Source organism: Rana temporaria, chromosome 11 (genome assembly GCF_905171775.1).
Source record: "Rana temporaria chromosome 11, aRanTem1.1, whole genome shotgun sequence".
Classification (NCBI taxonomy): domain Eukaryota; kingdom Metazoa; phylum Chordata; class Amphibia; order Anura; family Ranidae; genus Rana; species Rana temporaria.
In genome coordinates this window covers 85981429-86001645 of record NC_053499.1, presented here as the reverse complement: position 1 = coordinate 86001645, position 20217 = coordinate 85981429, and the positions used below count along the sequence as shown (strand labels likewise).

Genomic DNA, 20217 nt, shown 5'->3' with positions numbered 1-20217 from the left:
AGGAGAGTGGAGAAAAGACAGGGCGGTCCCTGTACAGTGTGTCATCTGCCGGCTCAGCGGGGATCAGAGGAGCGATCCCCGCTGAGCAAGCGGAGGTTCACAGGTGTGAAAGAAGCCTTAGTGAGTACATCCCAAGAATAAATCCCACATGGTTGGGTGGACAGACTGTGTGTTCTGTTGTGGCCATTACAATATACGTTTGTATCTAGAAAAAAACTAAAATACTTCACAGTTGTAATCATTCAAAAATATTTTTCATTCATTCTTACATTATTTACACCACCTGCTGGCTAGTGTATAATATTAAGAACTCATATTTATAAAGATATCAAAGATATTTGAAATTAAAACAATTCCCCCTTACTAAACATTTTAAATGTCAATTCTCTGCTGGTTGGACTAAAGGTTTGTGGCATTTTTTTTATTCAAATAATCCAGAAGAAGAGGAGATAATGCTAATAATTACAAAAATAATCCCTGTGAACCAGAAATCTCTCTCATTTGAGTCTGAAACAGTTTCTGTGATGCCTGGTCTGTGGGCTGTTACTCTGTGATGTCCACCTCTGTACCTTCTTTTTGGGTGGTCTAAAGCCTGTGTTTTGGTAACATTCTGGATAGCATATGCTCTCATAATAAGGTACAGAATAGACTAACCCAGGGCTCAAAATGTCAAGTCCTGAGCTACTAGGCAGGCCTTAGGAGTCACTCGACACCAGTTTCCCTGCCCGCCCCTAATTCCACCACTAAACACGTCCTCGGAAATGATCTCATGAAATTATACTGTTAAATGTGTTTTGCAGTATTACGTTTTAAAATAAATATTAACAACAACTTTATTAATATTAACATAAAGCATTCGACTACAGAGTTCCCCTTTACACCACAGTCCACAAAGTTGTCTGTTACATCAGAGTCTACAGCATTCCCCCCAACATTATGGTCTGGACTCTGCAGCGTTTCCCTTTACAGAGTTTCCACTTACATCAGAGACTGCTCTCTGCAGTATTGCCCTTCACATAAGAGTTCCCCTTTATGTCAGGGTCTGCAGAGTTTCCCCTTATGCCGGAATTCTTTCTTTCTTTTGTGTGGGCAGATGTACCAGCTGGTTCTTCCATCGGCACATCTACCGGGCATCAGAGGGGCAGGAGACTGTCCAGAGCGTGACTGAAGATTCACTTTAAAAGAGATTGTACAGTGTATGGCCATCTTACAGAAGATTGTACAATCAGATTGTACAGTGTATGGCAATCTTACAGAAGATTGTACAATCTGATTGTACAGTGTATGGCAATCCGATTGTACAATCTTCTGTAAGATTGCCATACACTGTACAATCTGATTGTACAGTGTATGGCCATCTTACAGGAGATTGTACACATACATTGTACAATGTGATTGTAAAATCTCCAGTAAGATGGCCATACATTGTACAATCTGATTGTATAATCTCCTGTAAGATGGCCATCCACTGTATAATCTGACTGTACAGTGGATGGCCATCTTACTGGAGATTGTACAATCTGATTGTACAGTTTATGGTCATCTGCAATCAGGGCTGCCCTTGTCCCCGGACGATCCCAGCTACCCCTGCGGTAGCCTGTGATTCATAAAAGGCGCCGCCGCCGTGATGTCACCAACTATACGCCATTCTGTCTGCCCCTTGTCTGAGTCTGGGCTGGCCTCAGAACTGAGCTTGCACAGTTCTAAAGCCTGCCGTGGCCATATTTTTTATGGGCAGCAGCCATCTGTAAAAGGACAGGTGGAGAGGGGCGGTCCGAGGCGGAGAGGGGCAGTCCCGGGCGGCAGTTCTAGGCACAATCCTACTGGCCTATCGGAGGTGTAGAGGGGCAGTCCCGGGCGGCGCTGGTGTCCAATCTGTTGCTAGCCTGTGAAGGGACAGCGCAGCAGCTGTATAGTTGAATACTGGCCGCACTGTGTGTGTCTGAGCGGCGTGGGATACTCGCACTGCACATAAATCCCCTCGCCGAATGCGAGGAGGCGAGCACAAATTTTGAGCCCTGGACTAACCAATATTATGCTGTTCCAGTCTCTAAATAAAGTGGGAGTTCCCTATGTTTGATTCCCACCATACGGTGGGAGGGGGATGATATCTACTGTATATCCCACTATCTGGTATCGCTCAATTTGTGTATTTTGTATTTTTTAAAATTACATGTATTTATTGTTATATTCCCTTTGTAGAGCAACAGTTAATATATTGGTTTTGTCCTATTCCCCTGAAGAAGCCAATGTCTTGGTGAACCATGTAGGGAAGATTGGACCCTTCACTATAGCAGGCTTATACCACTCAGGCCATTAGTAAACTTAATGTGCTCCTTCTTCGATTGTTGATTTTTATGTAATTTCTGTTTGTTCGACATGTACTGTAATAAAAAATTGCTATTTTGGCAAGTCACAGATTAGGCGGTTCTTGAGCAGGTTTGTATTCCTTTTGAAGGTCTGCCACCTGAGCACTGGCATTATATGACCGTTGGAAATGTACACAGAGTTTCCTGGCCTGCTTCAGGACATCCTGTAAGCCCAGGTACCTGCCCAATAACCGCTGCACCACCAAGTTAAGGACATGAGCAAAACAGGGCACATGGGTCAGTTGTCCCTGTCGCAGGGCAGAGAGGAGGTTGGTGCCATTGAGCAAACCACCATTCCTGGCTTAAGCTGGCGTGGCATCAACCACCTCGGAGCCTGCCCCTGCAGAGCTGACAGAACCTCTGCCCCAGTGTGGCTCCTGTCCCCCAAGTACACCAGCTCAGGCACCGCATGGCATCTCTTTGCCTGCATACCTGCATAGCCACTTGAACACCTACGGAGCACCGCTGGTTCTGAGGACAAATCAGCACAGGAAGAGGCCACAGAGGAAGAAGAAGAGTAGGGGGTGGAGGAGAGAGGTGTGTCACAATCACCAGTAGTAGCATTTTGGAGGGGTGTTGATGGAACAACCTCCAACACTACTGTACCTTGTCCTGCATCCTTCCCAGCTGCCAGCAGAGTCACCCAATGCGCCGTGAAAAATAGGTAACGTCCCTGTCCATGCCTGCTGGACCATGAGTCAGCAGTAATATGCACCTTACCACTGACCGCCCTGTCCAGTGAGGCATGGACATTGCCTTCCACATGCCGTTAGAGAGCCGGAATCACCTTCCGTGAGAAAAAGTGGCGTTTGGGAACCTGCCACTGAGGTACCGCACATTCCACAAACTCACGTAAGGGGGCAGAATCTACCAACTGAAAAGGCAGCAGTTGAAGTGCTAGAAATTTAGCTAAGCTAGCATTTAACCACTGGGCATGTGGATGGCTGGGAGAGAACTTCTTTTGGCACTGCAGCAGCTGGGGCAGGGAAATTTGCCTGGTACAATCTGATGTTGGTGTACCGATAGCAGATTGCCTGCAAGTACTTGGCTGTGACACACCTAATTCTACATCTTCAGTCCTATCAGTGCAGGCTTCAGAGAGGACTGAAGGTATAGTGGGGTTGGAGATCCCAGCAGATGAGGAGCAAGGAGAGGTCCGCTTTGTTCTTTGGTGTGGGTCTTTGAGGTACGCTTGCCAATGAAGTGCATGGCAGGTCAACATATGTCTGGTCAAGCATGTGGTGCCCACGCGAGATACGCTTGCGACATATGTTGCAAATAGCAGCTGTGCGATCTGATGCACTCGTCTCAAAAAAGGCTGTGATGGACTTTTTACCTATATGCTTCAGTTTAATCCTCCCTGCTTGTTTAAGGCTGTTAATTGTATTTACTCTTCTGCAGCCAGCCCTGTTTCAAATGTTAATTGTTCTAGCCCTGTGTTTACTGGTTACTGTGATTAGATAAGTGGCTCATGTTAATTATGCTGATTGCTTCCTTGTGATAATTATCTCTCTATATGCGGTGCCGAACCGGCTAGATACTGAGTAGTTCAAAGAAATATCTTTATTTCAAAGGAGCTGTATTGAAGACCCCCCACTGTGTGAGGGGGGGCGGAGATTTGTCATTGTAACAGTTGTAACCACATATAAGCTCTGGTTTTCTTACGATTAAAAACTCTGTGTTGTTCAAGCAGTAAGCTGGTCTCATGTGTGGCTTTCTGGGCGATTCCAGGGATATCCCTCCTCGTGGAATATTGGGGTGATTTTCGTTATGGGAAGAAGGGAACGTTGACGGGGATATCATACCGATACCGTCACAAATTGGTTGGCAGCAGCGGGATCTTCCCTTCTACTCTCCTTTACACCCGGATTCCAAGCAGACACTGGGAACAGTGAATGGAAGGCTGCTACACCCTGCTTAAAAGAAATACACTGAAAGAACTACTGGAAGTTCATGGAAGGATTGCTAGCAACAAAACCAAGCGGGTCATCATAGCAGAATTAATGGAGCTAGACCAGGAGAACGGGATTGCAGCAACGCCAGCAGTACAAGAGATGGAGACACCAGTGATTCAGGAGGAGTCACCAACCAACAAGCTAATGAGAGAGAAGCTAGCGTGGTTCGGCCCGAACCCAACGCCGGATGTGGTGCTGAAAGTGATGGACATGTTAGTAAACGCAGAGCTACAGAAGGCTAAAGAAATAAGAGACGCAGAGCTACAGAAGGATAAACAAATAAGAGACGCAGAGCTACAGAAGGCTAAAGAAATAAGAGACGCAGAGCTACAGAAGGATAAACAAATAAGGGACGCAGAACTACAGAAGGATAAACAAATAAGGGACGCAGAGCTACAGTTAAAACTGGCAGCAGTCCAACAAGCAGCCGCACCTTCTACGAACAGTGAGTACAGCACAGCAGACGCAAGGAAGATTCCGTTTAGCGCTTTTAAAGCTTTTGATGAAAAGGACTGTGAGATTGATAACTACCTGGCGGATTTTGAGCGACAATGTAACCTGCACCGAATAGCTAGAGGAGAGTGGGTTTCAATATTGTCAGGCAAACTGTCAGGCAAAGCTTCTGATGCTTTCCGGACCGTGCCAGATCAGGATATCCATAGCTACGCCAGGGTTAAAGAAGCGCTCCTGGCTCGTTATGCAGTAACCCCAGAGTCCCACCGACAGAAGTTCAGGGACTCACGCAAAACCACGAAAGACTCTTACGCAGAATGGGCATGCCAGCTGTCCCTGTCGGCCTCTAACTGGGTTAACAGCAGCCAGGCCACCACCGCAGAGGACATTTTGCAACTAATGCTCCTGAAGCAATTTTACAATCACATCCAGACGGATGTCAAAGATTGGGTGAGAGATCGCAGGCCCATGACTCTACCAGAGGCCGCGAAGTTGGCGGATGAATATGCGGATACTCGCAAGACAAACCAGGTCACACCACGGGTACAACCTCCACAACCAACGGCGCCCTCACACCCACCAGCCGCTAGATACCAACCGCCTAACAGACCGATGACATCTAGCCCTCGCTACCCACGCCAGGAGGACAACGAACAACGCTGCTTCCGGTGCAAACAGTTGGGTCACTTCAAGCAGAATTGCCCCATGAATGACAACACCAGGTCAAATTGGTCTCAACCTGGGTACCGCCCACCAGCAGCAGCCCATTGTGTAGACTCGGCTTGGGATCCCCAGGAGCTGGGTCAGGAAGAACCATTGGGCACCCCTTACGAAGCCCTCATGGTACAATCTGTTATTACGGACAACAGGGAACACCATTGTCAGCTGGTCATGGGCGACAGCCATGAGCCGGAGGGGCCTTGGAGGGAGCTGGGCAGAAAGAGGCACCGCCAGCTACCCTCCAAGAAGAAGAGGTCCTGGAAGTCATATAACCAGCGGACCTGGGAGGAGAAGAAGCGACTGGAGGAGATGGAATCACAGCGGGCGCCCCAGATGCGGGCCGAGATGTTCGCCAAGGGCCCACCGGTGGCCCCTTACACCACCACCCAGTTCCTGATGATGAAGGACCACGTGGAGAGCCTGCAGGACATGAGCAAGCAGGATCTGATCCGTGAGTACATAGAGCTGGAGGAGTGCATAAGCCGCATGGAGGAGGAGAACAACCACCTGAGGTCACAGCGGGCTGACCCCCCCAGGCTCCATGAACTGGAGATGGAGCTGGAGAAGCTCAAAGAGGAGAACCGGCGGCTGCGGAGGGAGCAGGGGGTGGCTGACCTTATGGAGCTCTGAGTCCCCTCTCCCCCCCCCCCGGACTCTGAGCACCAGTGCTACAGCATTTCAACAAATATAACTTTTTCTTTTTTTTTTATGAATCTCCTGTGACTGTCACTTCAGAGCCATAACCTGCCCCTCCCATAGCGGGACACCTAGATGGCGGCGCACAGACCCATTCGCCGTCTTCACACTGACTTCTGGTGACTTTGCAGATCGCACAAAGACTTGGGGACTGACCGGCGTGTGATCTGACGACCCGGTGACATACCTGAGTCTGAAGCAGTTGCCAAGGGAGGTCAGTCATGCCAAACGGAGTTAACCTCGGACTAAAAGCTCTGAACCCGTCAACCCTACTGGACCAGGAAAGGTCCAACCGGCTTTTCCGGAGCAGGGAGAAGAAGGGGGGCCATTGTGATGGACTTTTTACCTATATGCTTCAGTTTAATCCTCCCTGCTTGTTTAAGGCTGTTAATTGTATTTACTCTTCTGCAGCCAGCCCTGTTTCAAATGTTAATTGTTCTAGCCCTGTGTTTACTGGTTACTGTGATTAGATAAGTGGCTCATGTTAATTATGCTGATTGCTTCCTTGTGATAATTATCTCTCTATATGCGGTGCCGAACCGGCTAGATACTGAGTAGTTCAAAGAAATATCTTTATTTCAAAGGAGCTGTATTGAAGACCCCCCACTGTGTGAGGGGGGGCGGAGATTTGTCATTGTAACAGTTGTAACCACATATAAGCTCTGGTTTTCTTACGATTAAAAACTCTGTGTTGTTCAAGCAGTAAGCTGGTCTCATGTGTGGCTTTCTGGGCGATTCCAGGGATATCCCTCCTCGTGGAATATTGGGGTGATTTTCGTTATGGGAAGAAGGGAACGTTGACGGGGATATCATACCGATACCGTCACAAATGCCTACACCAAAGAACTTTTGAAATAATGTGGAGAGACAGCAGCGCCCTGCACATGCGGAGCTCTACGTTGTGATGCAGTCGGTGTGCTGCCCTTAAGCTGGCCCCTGGAGGGCATCTTGCCTCATTGGAGATATGCCTCCTCCTCCTCCTACTCTCTCCTATCAGGCACCCACGTGGAGTCAGTGACCTCATCATCCCCTTCCTCCTCATTACTGTAGAAAACCTGGCAGTATGCTGCAGCTGGGGGAACTTGACTGCCAGATTGCTGTCCTTCTTGGGCACCCCCTCTCTCTGGGCTCATGTTACTGCCTTCCTCTAGCTGTGTACCATCATCGGAGCTTTTAAAATGCTGCGCATCCTCCTGCAGCATGTACCCAACGCTGTGGTCAAACAGTTCGGGGGACTCCTCAGGAGGACATGGTGGGGCTAGGGAAGGAGTGACTGATGTCATTAAGGAGAAGGAAGAGGCCGCGTTGGCAGCTGCTTTGCCAGACAAAGTACCCTGAGCCTGGGTGAGAGAGGATAAGGAGGATGAGGACGGCTTGGTCATCCACTCTACCAAATGTTTGGCATGTTGCGGCTCAAAGCGGCCAGCTGCCAAAAAAAAAGAATGAGCGTGTCCCACGGCTACATGTTGATGAGGATGCACCGTGTCCACGACCAGCAACACTGTTGCCTCTAGACGCAGAGCCTGCTTGCCCTCTTTTATCGGATTGTGACTCTCTGCCTCTCCTTGTTGTCCTTCCAGAGATACTAATGGCCTACAGGGAGATGTAGCTGCACAAATGCTGACAATACTTGCTGATCAGTCACTGCCTGTATATACAAGATAATCTTTGCATTTCAAGAATTGCATAGTTCATTCTTCTTTTGGGTTACAATCACACACAACAAATACATTCAGTATTTCAAACTGAAATACAGTCAAAGAAAATATATGGTCTAGAACAATATTTGTATTCTGTACATATTCATAAAAGACTTAAAATTAGGGATGTCCCCATACTAGTATCAGTATCGATACAGAGCATTGTACTTGTACTCGGAGAAATGCTCCAATGCTTCACCGGATACCTGGGCAGTCAGGGTGATCGGTGCGGCAGGGGAGTTACAAGCACTGATCTGCCCCCTTTTCAACTGTTTTGGTTAAAGTTATACAGCGGTGATCGGTGCTTGTAACTCCCCCCCAAAGCCGCACCGATCACCGCTGACTGTCCCCCTCCATGCAGGGCTGTCTTAATGAGAGGGCACACCTGGGCACTGCCCAGGGGCCCCAGCTGCATGGGGGCCCCTGCACTTTCCCCAAAGCAGCTGGTCCTTGAGCCCTTGCTGCCCCAAAATTGGGGGCCCCATGATGGTACTGAGAGTGATGGATACACAGGGGAGGCAGGCTGGCAGCAGTGCGCCATGCTGTGCAGAATGATACCTATTTTACAGCCAGCAGGGAGGGCAGGGCCAGAGTGCCAGTGATGCTCTGACCCCACCTCATGCAGCTTAAATGCTCGGAACCCAAAGCCTGTGGGTAGGAGCTGGAGTGGGAGTTGTTGAGTCGGCAGCAATGAGAGCCCACCTGCATAAGTAGCTTTGTGGATGCGGTTTCTTTGCTGTACAGAATGATTGTTCATGTAGTTAATGCGGAGCTCCACCCAAAAGTTGAAGCTCCGCTTGTCTGCCTCCTACCTACTTGATGTCTGTTTACCTGCACTGTCACCATTGTAGGGGCCCCAGAGCATTACTTTGTCCAGGGGCCCATGATGCTATTAAGATGGCCCTGCCTCCGTGCTGTCATCCCCCCTCCGTGCTGTCAGGATGGAGAGCGGAGGTAGGAGCCGCTCAACCCGGCTCCTACCTTTTCAGAATGAACAGAGTCAGTGATCACTGCCTCTGTCCAGTCACATAACTGAGCATAGTAACCTGTGTTTACATCTTAAAGGGGAGATGTCAGGGGTCGGTTAAGACCCCTGATATCTCACCAAAGACCCCCAACAGGGCTGATTAAAAAAAAAAAAAATTGCAATAAATAAATGTTTTTTTTTTTTTTTATAATAAAAAAAATAAAAAAATAAAACACACTGACAATCCCCCCAGACCCCCAAAAAAAAGAAAAAAAGAAGAAGAAATTACACATACTGCCACTGTCACATGACATAAAAAAAGTATCGGTAATCGGTATCGGCGATTTCTTGAAAAAAAGTATTGGTACTTGTACTCGGTCTCAAAAAAGTGATATAGGGACAACCCTACTTAAAATGTATATCCACTTTGATCTAACATATCACTTCTATTCAGATTTTTTTACTTACCCAGCTCAGTCCAGGTCCTAACTTTCTGTTTTTTCTAGGCAATGTCCATAAAATCCTACAACAGCTTTTGTTAGTTGATGTACCTTGCAATATCCTACAAACTTTGGATTCCCATTTTACATTTTTGTTCTACAATGGAGCCTTGGATTACGAGCATAATCTGTTCCAGGAGAATGGACTTGCATATCAAAGCGAGTTTTCCCATTAAAGTCAATAGAAACAAAATAAATTTGTTCCACATTGTGAATTTCTGAGATTTTCCGAGCATTTCTAAATGGCTCCGAATGGCGCAAAAAGGCTCTGCTCGACTCTGGTGCCCCCCAGTTTAGGCCAAACGTGGTATTGGACACCACTTTGGCTTGAATCCTGCTCGTTTTGTGAGACAACACTCGCAAACCGAGTCAGGATTTTTAAAAATACAGTGCTTGTATTGCGAAACACTCATTACCGCGTTACTCGCAATCCGAGGTTCCACTGTAAATGCTTTTTACATATAGATTTTGATTCCAATGAGTGCATTGTACTCCCAAAAGTTTCTTGCTCAATATTTACTTTCTTTATTTGTAGCAAAACATCTTCTGACATGCATGTTTATGTCAGAAGATGTTTTCTACTAATAAAGAAATCAACTATTGAGCAAGAAACTTTTGGAAGTGCAGTGACTCACTGAAATTATATAGCAGTGGCAGATGGGAGGCTGCCTAATCCCAGCACCCAATACACAGGATGTGCAGTCCACTGTTTCAATTTTTATTTCTATTTTATTTGCATTTCCCTTTTACTGACGGCTCCATGTCAGCACAGCTGGGTACAGGCTCTGCCCACTCCACGCCCACAGGACTTAACTTGTATACATTTTTCACTCACCTCAGCGTTCTTCTCTTTTCCTCCTACGCGCAAGACGTAGGTGTGCTCCTCTACCTGGCTGGTCAAAAGGGCTGGTCGCCCATACCTATGTATCAAGCTGGACACAGTCCCTGGTGTCTCGTCTAAATTACCATAATCCAGGGAGCCCTGCTGCTGGTCCTCGGGGTGGCTTTATCATGGCTAACAGCCATGTCTGGGGTCCGCAGGGTCCAAACAAGATGGACAGCGGTCATGGCAGAGTGCTCCCCTATGCACGCGCACCCGCGCTGTGCCAGTGTCAACGGTCGGATGTTGGAGGTTGGGTGAGCTCAAATGCTTTGCATCCAAATGTATGCTGCATTACAGGGCTGTAGATGGAAGCTTCTGACTCCCTCTAGCTGTGGTTAACCCCTCAGGGTTTGTTACTAAGCAATCTATTTACTGCATTTAACCTTTTTCCCCTTGTCCCTTGTTGCACTGGATTGTGGGATTGAGGCTGTGCAATTCAGACTTTTCCTCTGCTGATCAGTTACCATACCCCGTATTTTTGAATAAGTTCAGGTGTTTTTAACTAGCCTTGCAGGATAAATGTCATTTTTGCATGTGTGCGCTATAATCTGTTTTGTTTTGATCAGTTTCGATTCTGGTCACGATTTTCAGAGACATCTGTGCAACTCTCTGTGCGGATGTCAATATGGGTCGTGACCTGAAATCGCAAAGGGTAGTACGATACTGCCTTTGTGAAGTTGGTGCGGTGCCGCAGATGCAGCGTTGCACCAATTAGGGTGGTGCTATTGCCGCCTATTTGACATGTGATTTGGCGTGTCGGGTCGCACGTCAAAAGCGCACCAGTGTGTTCCGGAGCTATGGGTTGGTTTGCTGAATGGTGTGCAAACCCGGTGGAGAGGTTACCTATTAGGCCCTGTACACACGACTGGTTCATCCGATGAAAACGGTCCGACGGACCGTTTTCATCGGTCCACCGCTGAAGTGGCCTGATGGTCTGATGTGTGTACACACCATCAGTTCAAAATCCGATCGGGTCAGAACGCGGTGATGTATAACACACGACGTGCTGAAAAAAACAAAGTTCAATGCTTCCAAGCATGCATCGACTTGATTCTGAGCATGCGCGGGTTTTGAACCGATGCTTTTGTGTACTAACCATTGGTTTGGACCTATCGGTCAGCGGGCCATCGGGTCGATTTTAAAGCAAGTTCTCAAATTTTTGTCCGACGGACAAAAGACCGATGGGCCATACACACGGTCGGTTTGGACCAATGAAACTGAACTTAGGTCAGTTTTCATCGGTTTGGTCCGACCGTGTGTACGCTGCCTGAGTGTTTACCAATCTCAGAGTGAATACGCTTCAGGCTCTTCAAGAAGAAGACGGGGATGAACATGACGGTGTGAATCTGGCTTTGATTTAACAGCCAGAGATGAGGATGATGATACCTGACAGGTTGACTAATTTTTTAACAAGTAGCCAATATACTCAAAGAGTTATTCCCAGCTGTGCTGACAGCTTACCCTCGGAAAGGTTTAAAATTCTATGGCAAGGAGCCATCTCATAGCTTTCCCAAGCAGACATCCCTCTTCAGGCTCCATAAGAGGAATACATGGATGGGCATGACAATATGTATCCCACGGGCTCAAGCAGCCAGGGATAAAGGTGGCACCTAAAAGGTAGTCACATTCAAGAAACACATTGCCTATACACTCTAAAGGAGTGTTTTCTGCTCACCCTCCGAAAAGGGTTATCTGCTCTGACAATGAGAAGCGGCCTATCCATACCAGGTGAAGCTGCCCATTTTCCGAATTTCTGGATGGGCATGGCAGAATGTATCCCACTGGCTCAAGTAGCCAGGGATAAGGGTGATACCTAAAAGGTTGTCACATCCAAGAAACACATTGCCTATACACTCAAAAGGAGGGTTTTCTGCTCACCCTGCAAAAAGGGTTATACCAGGTGAAGCAGCCCATTTTCCAAACTTTGGATGGACATGACGGTATACATTCTGCTTTATTCAAGCATCCAAGGATAGGGATGACGGCACCTAACAGGTGTCGCATTCATTAAACATGTGGTCAATACACTCTAAAATAGTGTTTTCCACTCACCCTGTGAAGCTTTCAAGCCTTCCCAAGCGAACAATCCACTTCAGATCCTTCCAGAGAGAAACAAACAAATGTGACTGCAGGGATGTTGCCTAGGTCAAGCAACCTAAAATAAAGATGACAAAGACACCTAACCAGTTGTCACAATTAAGCAGATGGTCAAGACGCTCTAAAGGAAGGACTAGATTCGTCTTGTGCGGGGACCGTCTGTTTGGCAATGTCCAGCCTTCTTTCAGGGCATTCTCAGGCCAATCAATTCTCTCCTAAACAGAAAGATGAGGACGACCTGTGTCCAGATTGGTAAGGTTGGTGAAATGCCTTCATATAGAAGTGAAGCTTTGGAAGCATTTTAAGTACGTCTAGAAGACAGCTGGATGTGGAATGGATCAAGTGCTTATTCGTCAAGATTGGAGTGTATCATCACAGCAGGATGTCAAAGTTATGCCTTTTGAACATAAAGGGGTTTAGGGGTTGGGATCACCCCTTTGGTCAGTATGTGTCCTTGGTGGGATTGGCCATATACATGACCTTACCATCAGAAGATGTGACCTTCAAAGACAAACACTATCACAGGATTTTTTCTTAAATCGCAGATCAAGCCTAAATTTAATAGTGACCAATTTGGGCTTCCTGCCTCAAGATGAAGGTCTACTGAATTAAAGAAAACTGAAAATTCAAGAGTCAGTTTCCACGTTCACTCTCACACCAGAGAGCCTAGCTTCTGCGTTTTCTGGCTGGGGGTCCAGGAAAGACAGGGAAACCAATGCATAAACCAAGAAGTCAGTGAAACTTCCTTGTCAAGATGCTTTTGGTTATTTTGGGATTGTGCCACCCATACATGCCCTAGGGGCACTATGTGGTTCCTCTGTGGACATGGGTACGGCTGTGGTGATTGACACGTGGTCTCCCAAGGCAAGCATTTTGGGCCATATATGGAGATCTTTTGTCCTTCACGTCTCAGATTGAGCCATAAAAATCACCTCGCTCCAGCAGCTCAGACAATCTGGTGGTGCAGTCAGACACCAGCCAGTGTAGGGGAGCCCTACTTCAAGAACGATGAGCTCAGGGCCAATGACCTTGTGTCAAGAATTCAAGACTCCGTCCTGGAGTTGAGGGCAGCCTTTTCAGGCTCTTAGCCTTCAGTCATCTCATCCAGGGTAAGCCTGTCCTGGGAAAGTTAAACAGCACAACGACTGTGGCCTACATCTGGATACAAGGCTCAGTCTCTCACTTCTGAAGTTTCCTCTAATTCTAGAATTTACCCAAGTCAATCCTCCCAACGATCTGCGACCTATGTGCCTGGCCGGAAGAACCTTCAGGCAAACTACGACAAGTCTGGACGACAATGGATGATCCAGGCTACTGCGAGTCTTCCGAGAACTAAAAAAGCTTTGTGTTTCTTCTGTCAGAGGTAGACCGCTTACATTCCCAGTCGGCACTAAGTTGCTGAAGTTCCATCCCTGGGCCCAGGATCCACAAGCACTCGGAGTGGAGGTGTTGACGCAAAATAGATCGCCAAGACGGCTTATGAGTTTTTCTGCTGCTCCCTCTGATTCTCAGCTTCCAGATAAGGCTGAGGCGAGGGAAGGTGTTAGTTCTGGTACCCACTACTCATCCTTATGAGTGTGAAGGAGTGACTCCCTCTGCCTGGTAGATTAAATCTTCCCCAGTCCCATTCATCTGGCATCCGACAGGCTAAGGCTGATGGCTGGGGTCTGGAGAGGCAGGGGCTAATGGATGTTGAATGCTCTGTGAAGATTGGAATAATCTTATGAGACAAAGGACAAAGCTAAGCATACCTATAGTGGAACATGGCATATATGCCCAGTATATTCGCTGATCAAGATTTTACTCTGGACTCCTCAGAAGCCTGCTCCGAATGCCTACAGGCGAGGGTTGACTTGGTTCTATGCGCAAGCATGCTATATGCATGCATTTTGGCTATCTCTGTCTTCACCGGCATACAGCGTGCTTCCAAGGCTTAATTATACAGTTTTTCAAGATGCAACTTGAAACCTCAAATTGTTTCCGGAATGAGATATCCCAATGCTGATGGATGTTATTTCATCAGATGCCTTCAATCACCCTGTGGTACCTCTCTCTGATTTACTGGTGGTAATTACATCAGTATTGGTGTCCTTGGGTTTAGAGAACCCATACTTGCGTACTTCCCAGACAGGATGGTGCTCATGCCAGTGCTCGAACTTTGTGCCCGAACTGACATTCAGAGGTCATATCACACAAGAGGTTTTCTTCTCACGTTCCCTTTGGGGAGTACTCAAGAAGTTAACCCATCGGATGTGGGCTAAGCTCTAAAAAATGTAATCAAGGCGAATCCTGCCATCAGGAAGTCTGTGCATCTGTTTGTCATTTTCAGGTGGAACACATAATGATTTTACGGCTTCCAGCAAGATTATTGTCTCTTGGTTGTTAACCTCATCTCCTTGGCCTGCAGGCTGTAGGGCTGGCTGTGCCAGGAGAATCACGGCACTCTCACTAGAAGGGTCCAGACCTTGAGAGTGACAGCCGGCCTGGGTGTCTCAAAATAACTGCAATGCGGCTATGTGGGCACCAAAATATTTATAGTCTTGGCTTAATGACAATTGAACTTGACAGAGGCATCATGGCTTCTGTTACTGTTTTAGTCAGAATTGAGGAGTGTGTAGCATTATCACTCCCCTGTTTTGCTAGTTAATCCCCAGCTGTGCTGACATGGAGCCGTCAGGAAAGGAAAGGAAAATTACGGTAAGTATTTGAATTAAATTTTCCGCTTTATTTCTCAGTATTGTGAATTATACTAGTTATTATAAATACTATTGATTATTACAAATCAGACCATATGGCACATTAATCTTATGCACAATGATCAACTAGACAAGCCTTTCTTAACCTTTTTACATGAACCCCTAAAATTATTTTTAGGTCTTACTGAAATCAATTTATCTTGTGGCAATAGAAAAAATGCCTTATACATTGCTAGTCAGTGGGAGGAATAAAACCCTTAGGCCCCGTACACATGACCGAGTTTCTCGGCAGAATTCATCCAGAAACTCGATGGGAGCCGTATTCTGCCGAGGAAACCGGTCGTGTGTACTATTATGGGTAAATAGAGATGCTCAAGGGTGCCGCAAACACTGTAAGGGTCAAACACTACCCACGATGCATCCTATGCCGGAGGGACCCCAGAAGTTGAGTATCGGGGCTACTCTGTGCAAAACGAACTGCACAGTTGAGGTAAGTATGATATGTTTGTTATTTTATATAGTTTCTAAGGCCCCGTACACACGACTGAGTTTCTCGGCAGAATTCAGCCAGAAATTCGATCGGAGCCGTATTCTGCCGAGAAACCCGGTGGTGTGTACACTTTTGGCCGAGAAAGCCGACGAGGATCTCGTCGAGCCAAATAGAGAACATGTTCTCTATTTCCTCGTTAGTCAATGAGGAAACTTGGCTAACTCGATGGGAGCCGTATTTTGCCGAGGAAACCGGTCGTGTGTACTATTATGGGTAAATAGAGATGCTCAAGGGTGCCGCAAACACTGTAAGGGTCAAACACTACCCACGATGCATCCTATGCCGGAGGGACCCCAGAAGTTGAGTATCGGGGCTACTCTGTGCAAAACGAACTGCACAGTTGAGGTAAGTATGATATGTTTGTTATTTTATATAGTTTCTAAGGCCCCGTACACACGACCGAGTTTCTCGGCAGAATTCAGCCAGAAACTCGATCGGAGCCGTATTCTGCCGAGAAACCCGGTGGTGTGTACACTTTTGGCCGAGGAAGCCGACGAGGATCTCGTCGAGCCAAATAGAGAACATGTTCTCTATTTCCTCGTTAGTCAATGAGGAAACTTGGCTCGCCAAGATCCTCGGCGGCTTCACAAGGAACTCGACGAGCAAAACAATGTGTTTTGCCCGTCGAGTTCCTCGGACGTGTGTACGGGGCCTTAGTCCTCTATTGAAAAATGTTTTCATGCATGTGTAGCCCTGATGATGCCTCCTTGTAATCTCCAAAACACATTGGCTAATCTTGTTGATTACAAATTTCATTTGTATTCTGGGCATCTACTAATGGCACTTTCATTCTCCAACCCCTCGTCTTGATTTCAAAAGGACCACCTAAAGGTGTCATTAGGACAAGATAGCTGCCTAACAATCTCCACAAAACAATTATCACATTTTAGAATACACATATTTGTCCAGCGATCCTCACCTTAACCAGTATACTGGTTTTTTTTTTACGTTATAGTTAAAGTGTAAGGGGCTTGTAACATACTTCCCTCTACTATAGAGGCTGGTAGTTTGCACATAAACCCTCCTATGTTAGCACATGACATGAGCAACAGAGTTAAAGCGGTGGTTCACCCTCAGTAACAACATTATAGCATTAAATTCAGCATAGTAGCGCGAGCTACAGTATGCCTTTATTTATTTTTTTTGCCCTGTACTCACTGTTTAATCCTATAGTGAAGATTCCGCCTCCCCGTGGGGAATGGGCGTTCCTATCCAGAGGGAAAATGATTGACGGCCGGCTATGGCACGTCACGCTCCCCGAAGATAGCCGGAGTAGGTCTCGGCTCTTCACGGCGCTTTACGGCGCCTGCGCACAGACTATGCGCAGGCACCGTGAAGAGTCAAGTCCTATTTTGGCTATTTCCGGAGAAGCGTGACGCGCCAGAGCCGGCCGTCAATCATCTTCCCTCTGGATAGGAACGCCCATTCCCCGCGGGGAGTCGGAATCTTTACTATAGGATTAAACAGTGAGTACGGGGCAAAACAAAAAAATAAAGGCATACTGTAGCTCGCGCTACTATGCTTAATTTACTGCTAGAAAAAAAAAAATATTTTATAGGGTGAACCCCCTCTTTAAGGACCAGTGTTTCTGATGGGGTATGACTTTTGTGAGGAGTCTGGGGACCTCCTCAATTTCAAAGGTCATGCCAAAAACTTTTCAATATTTGATTAATTAATGGCAATGACACTTATCACTGAATAATTTTTATCGCTTGATCAACCTGGCTCATACAGTGTTATGCCGCGTACAGACGGTCATTTTTTGTGATGAAATAAAATGACATTTTTAAAAATGTCAATTAAAATGATCGTGTGTGGGCAAAATGTCATTTTATGTCTTCTGAAAAATGACAAAAAAAAAATTCGAACATGCTCGAATTTTTTGTGTCGTTTTTCAAAATGTCATTTTTTGTGTCAATGAAAATGATAGTGTGTGGGCAAAACGACGTTTTTAAACCCGCACATGCCCAGAAGCAAGTTTTGAGACGGGAGGTAAAACTACCATTCATAATGGAGTAAGCACATTCATCACGCTGTAACAGACAAAAAAGCACGAATCATCTTTTACTAACAAGTAACCAGCTAAAAGCAGCCTCAAGGCGAATAGAACTTCCCCTTTAGAGTGCCGTCACTTTGTTCATCATTTTTCAAAATGATGGTGTGTATGCTACATGGTTTTTGAAAATGAAGTTTCAAAAATGTCGTTTTTTTTCATCACTTCAAACGTCATTTTTTTTTCATCACAAAAAATGACCGTCTGTATGCGGCATTACTCATGGTCACACTCTTCTGTCAATTTTTGAATCTGTTTATATTGCTTTAGTCTGGGCACCAACTTTTTCAATTTCAATTTAAGGAAAACAGGTAATGGTGTTAATTTGTATTTATTTCTTTTTACAGATCAACATTTCAAAATATCCTGTTATTCAGTATTCATCATGACCTATACAAAATAAAATAAAAAAAATTGTGCCTAAGCCAGAATAATCTTTATTTTTAAAGAAATTCTGAATTAAAGCCCAACTCCAGGCACAGAGATTTTGCTTATTTTTGATGTGTAGCACTGATGTAATTTCTCCAACTTCTATTCCCTTAGCCATTCACACAATGCAACTCGCAGCTCTGTGTTTTGTGAATGACCAAGGGGAGAGGGTGCAGAGAAAGGACACTATTGCTTTGGTTCATGAGGCCTACAGTGCTCATATTTAGATAAAGGTAGTATCCAAGTGGAAGCTGTACTTGACTTTACTGTATTGGCTTTAAAGTATTGTGCAGCAATCAGACAATGTATTACAATTAAGGAGAGGTAGAATTTGTTTACACATTAAAACTTAGCAAAATCTGAATAGAATTGGGCTTTGAACAGAATTAATCTTTGAATGTATTTATTTCAGTTTTGAATGAGCCCATTTTTTTTTTACTTGCAGCAATACCTGCTGAAGTACTATGGTTGCCCTAAAGATGGTTGCATTATGGTACTGAAAGACACACTGAAGAAAATGCAGAAATTTTTCCATATTTCTGAGACAGGAGAGATCGATCAAAAGACTATTGATACCATGAAAAAGCCAAGGTGTGGTAACCCTGATGTGTCCAATTACCAGTTCTTCCCAAGGAAACCAAAATGGGAAAAGAACCATATCACATACAGGTGAAAATCTGATCTAATGGTCCTTATTTATTAAAGTTTATGTGTGTGGATCAGCACATTGATCATGTATGGGCAGGCAAATTGCATCCTATTTATTCTGGGCTTGCAATGTTGTGCTGTACATACTCTACACTAAATGTACTAATAAATATGGTTTGTTTTACTGTGTATGTTCTATCTTTTGACTGTACATTGGCACATGACAAGTGTTGGCATTCCTAAAATTAAAATGTTTTTGTTTTTTTCTAATATTTTGGGTTAGTTTAAGCATTGTTAGTCCCGGGAAAACACGAGCAAACATGTACGATGAAACCGGTCCGTCGGACCGTTTTCACCGTACATGCCTGCCAGAGGGCTTCTGTACGATGGCTGTACTAATTAACGTACAGAAGTCCACGCGTAAACAATACGCGGGGCGTGTCCGCGTCGTCGCCGCGGCGATGACACGGCGACGTGGGTGGGCCTGCCATTTAAAGGCTTCCACGCATGCGTCAAAGTCATTTGACGCATGCGAGGGACGGCGGGCGCTCGGACATGTACGGTAGGTCTGTACTGACGACCGTACATGTCCGAGCGGGCAGGATTCCAGTGGACGGTTTTAAAACACGTCCAGGAATATTTGTCTGCTGGGAAAAGGCCCGGCGGGAAAATGTTTGCTGAAATTCGGCCCGCTCGCGCCTACACACGACCGAACATGTATGCTGAAACTGGTCCGCGGACCAGTTTCAGCATACATGTTTGGTTGTGTGTACCGGGTCTAAGAGATATTATATGTGCATCTTTTATGAGAAAAAAAAACACATGATATCATTAACCACTTCAGCCCCGGAAGATTTGGCTGCTCAATGACTGGGCCATTTTTTTTGCAATACGGCACTGCGTCGCTTTAACTGACAACTACGCGGCCGCAGTCGTGCAATGTTGTACCCAAACAAAATTGACGTCCTTTTTTTCCCACTAATAAAGCTTTCTTTTGGTAGTATTTGAGGCCATAAACAAAAGAATAGCGCCAATTTTGAAAAAACAAAGAATCTTTTACTTTTTGCTATAGTAAGTATCCCAATTTGTAAAAAAACAAAAACAAATTATTTCCTCAGTTTAGGCAGATATGTTTTCTTCTACATAGTTTTGGTAAGAAAAACGCAATAAGCGTATATTCTCTGGTTTGCGTAAAAGTTAAAGCGTCTACAAACTATGGGAAAGATTTATTGCATTTATATGGCGTTTTTAATTATTTTTACTAGTAATGGCGGTGATCTGCGATTTTTAGTGGTATTGCGACGTAGGGCAACGCGCACCGGGTTCCCTGCTGTGCAGCGGGCGCGCGGATGCCCTCTGGTGGCTCTCCTGGGCAAAGCCATATATTTACGGGATTTCGCCCAGGAGAGCCATTCTGCCGCAGTAAATCTGTGTAAACCGGTTAAAGGTGAATTAAAAAAAAAAATTATTACACATGACTACTTTAGCTATGGCATGTACA

At 45.8% G+C, this 20217-nt stretch overlaps 1 protein-coding gene across 1 annotated transcript in view; it reads left to right on the top strand.

Annotated features, from left to right (window-relative positions):
• MMP2 (matrix metallopeptidase 2) overlaps positions 1-20217 on the top strand; it is an 876267-nt gene that overhangs the window by 58338 nt on the left and 797712 nt on the right. Inside the window, exon 2 of the mRNA XM_040328746.1 lies at positions 18514-18737. Within this exon, the coding sequence (XP_040184680.1) occupies positions 18514-18737 (224 nt within the window). The remainder of the gene's footprint in view (positions 1-18513; positions 18738-20217) is intronic.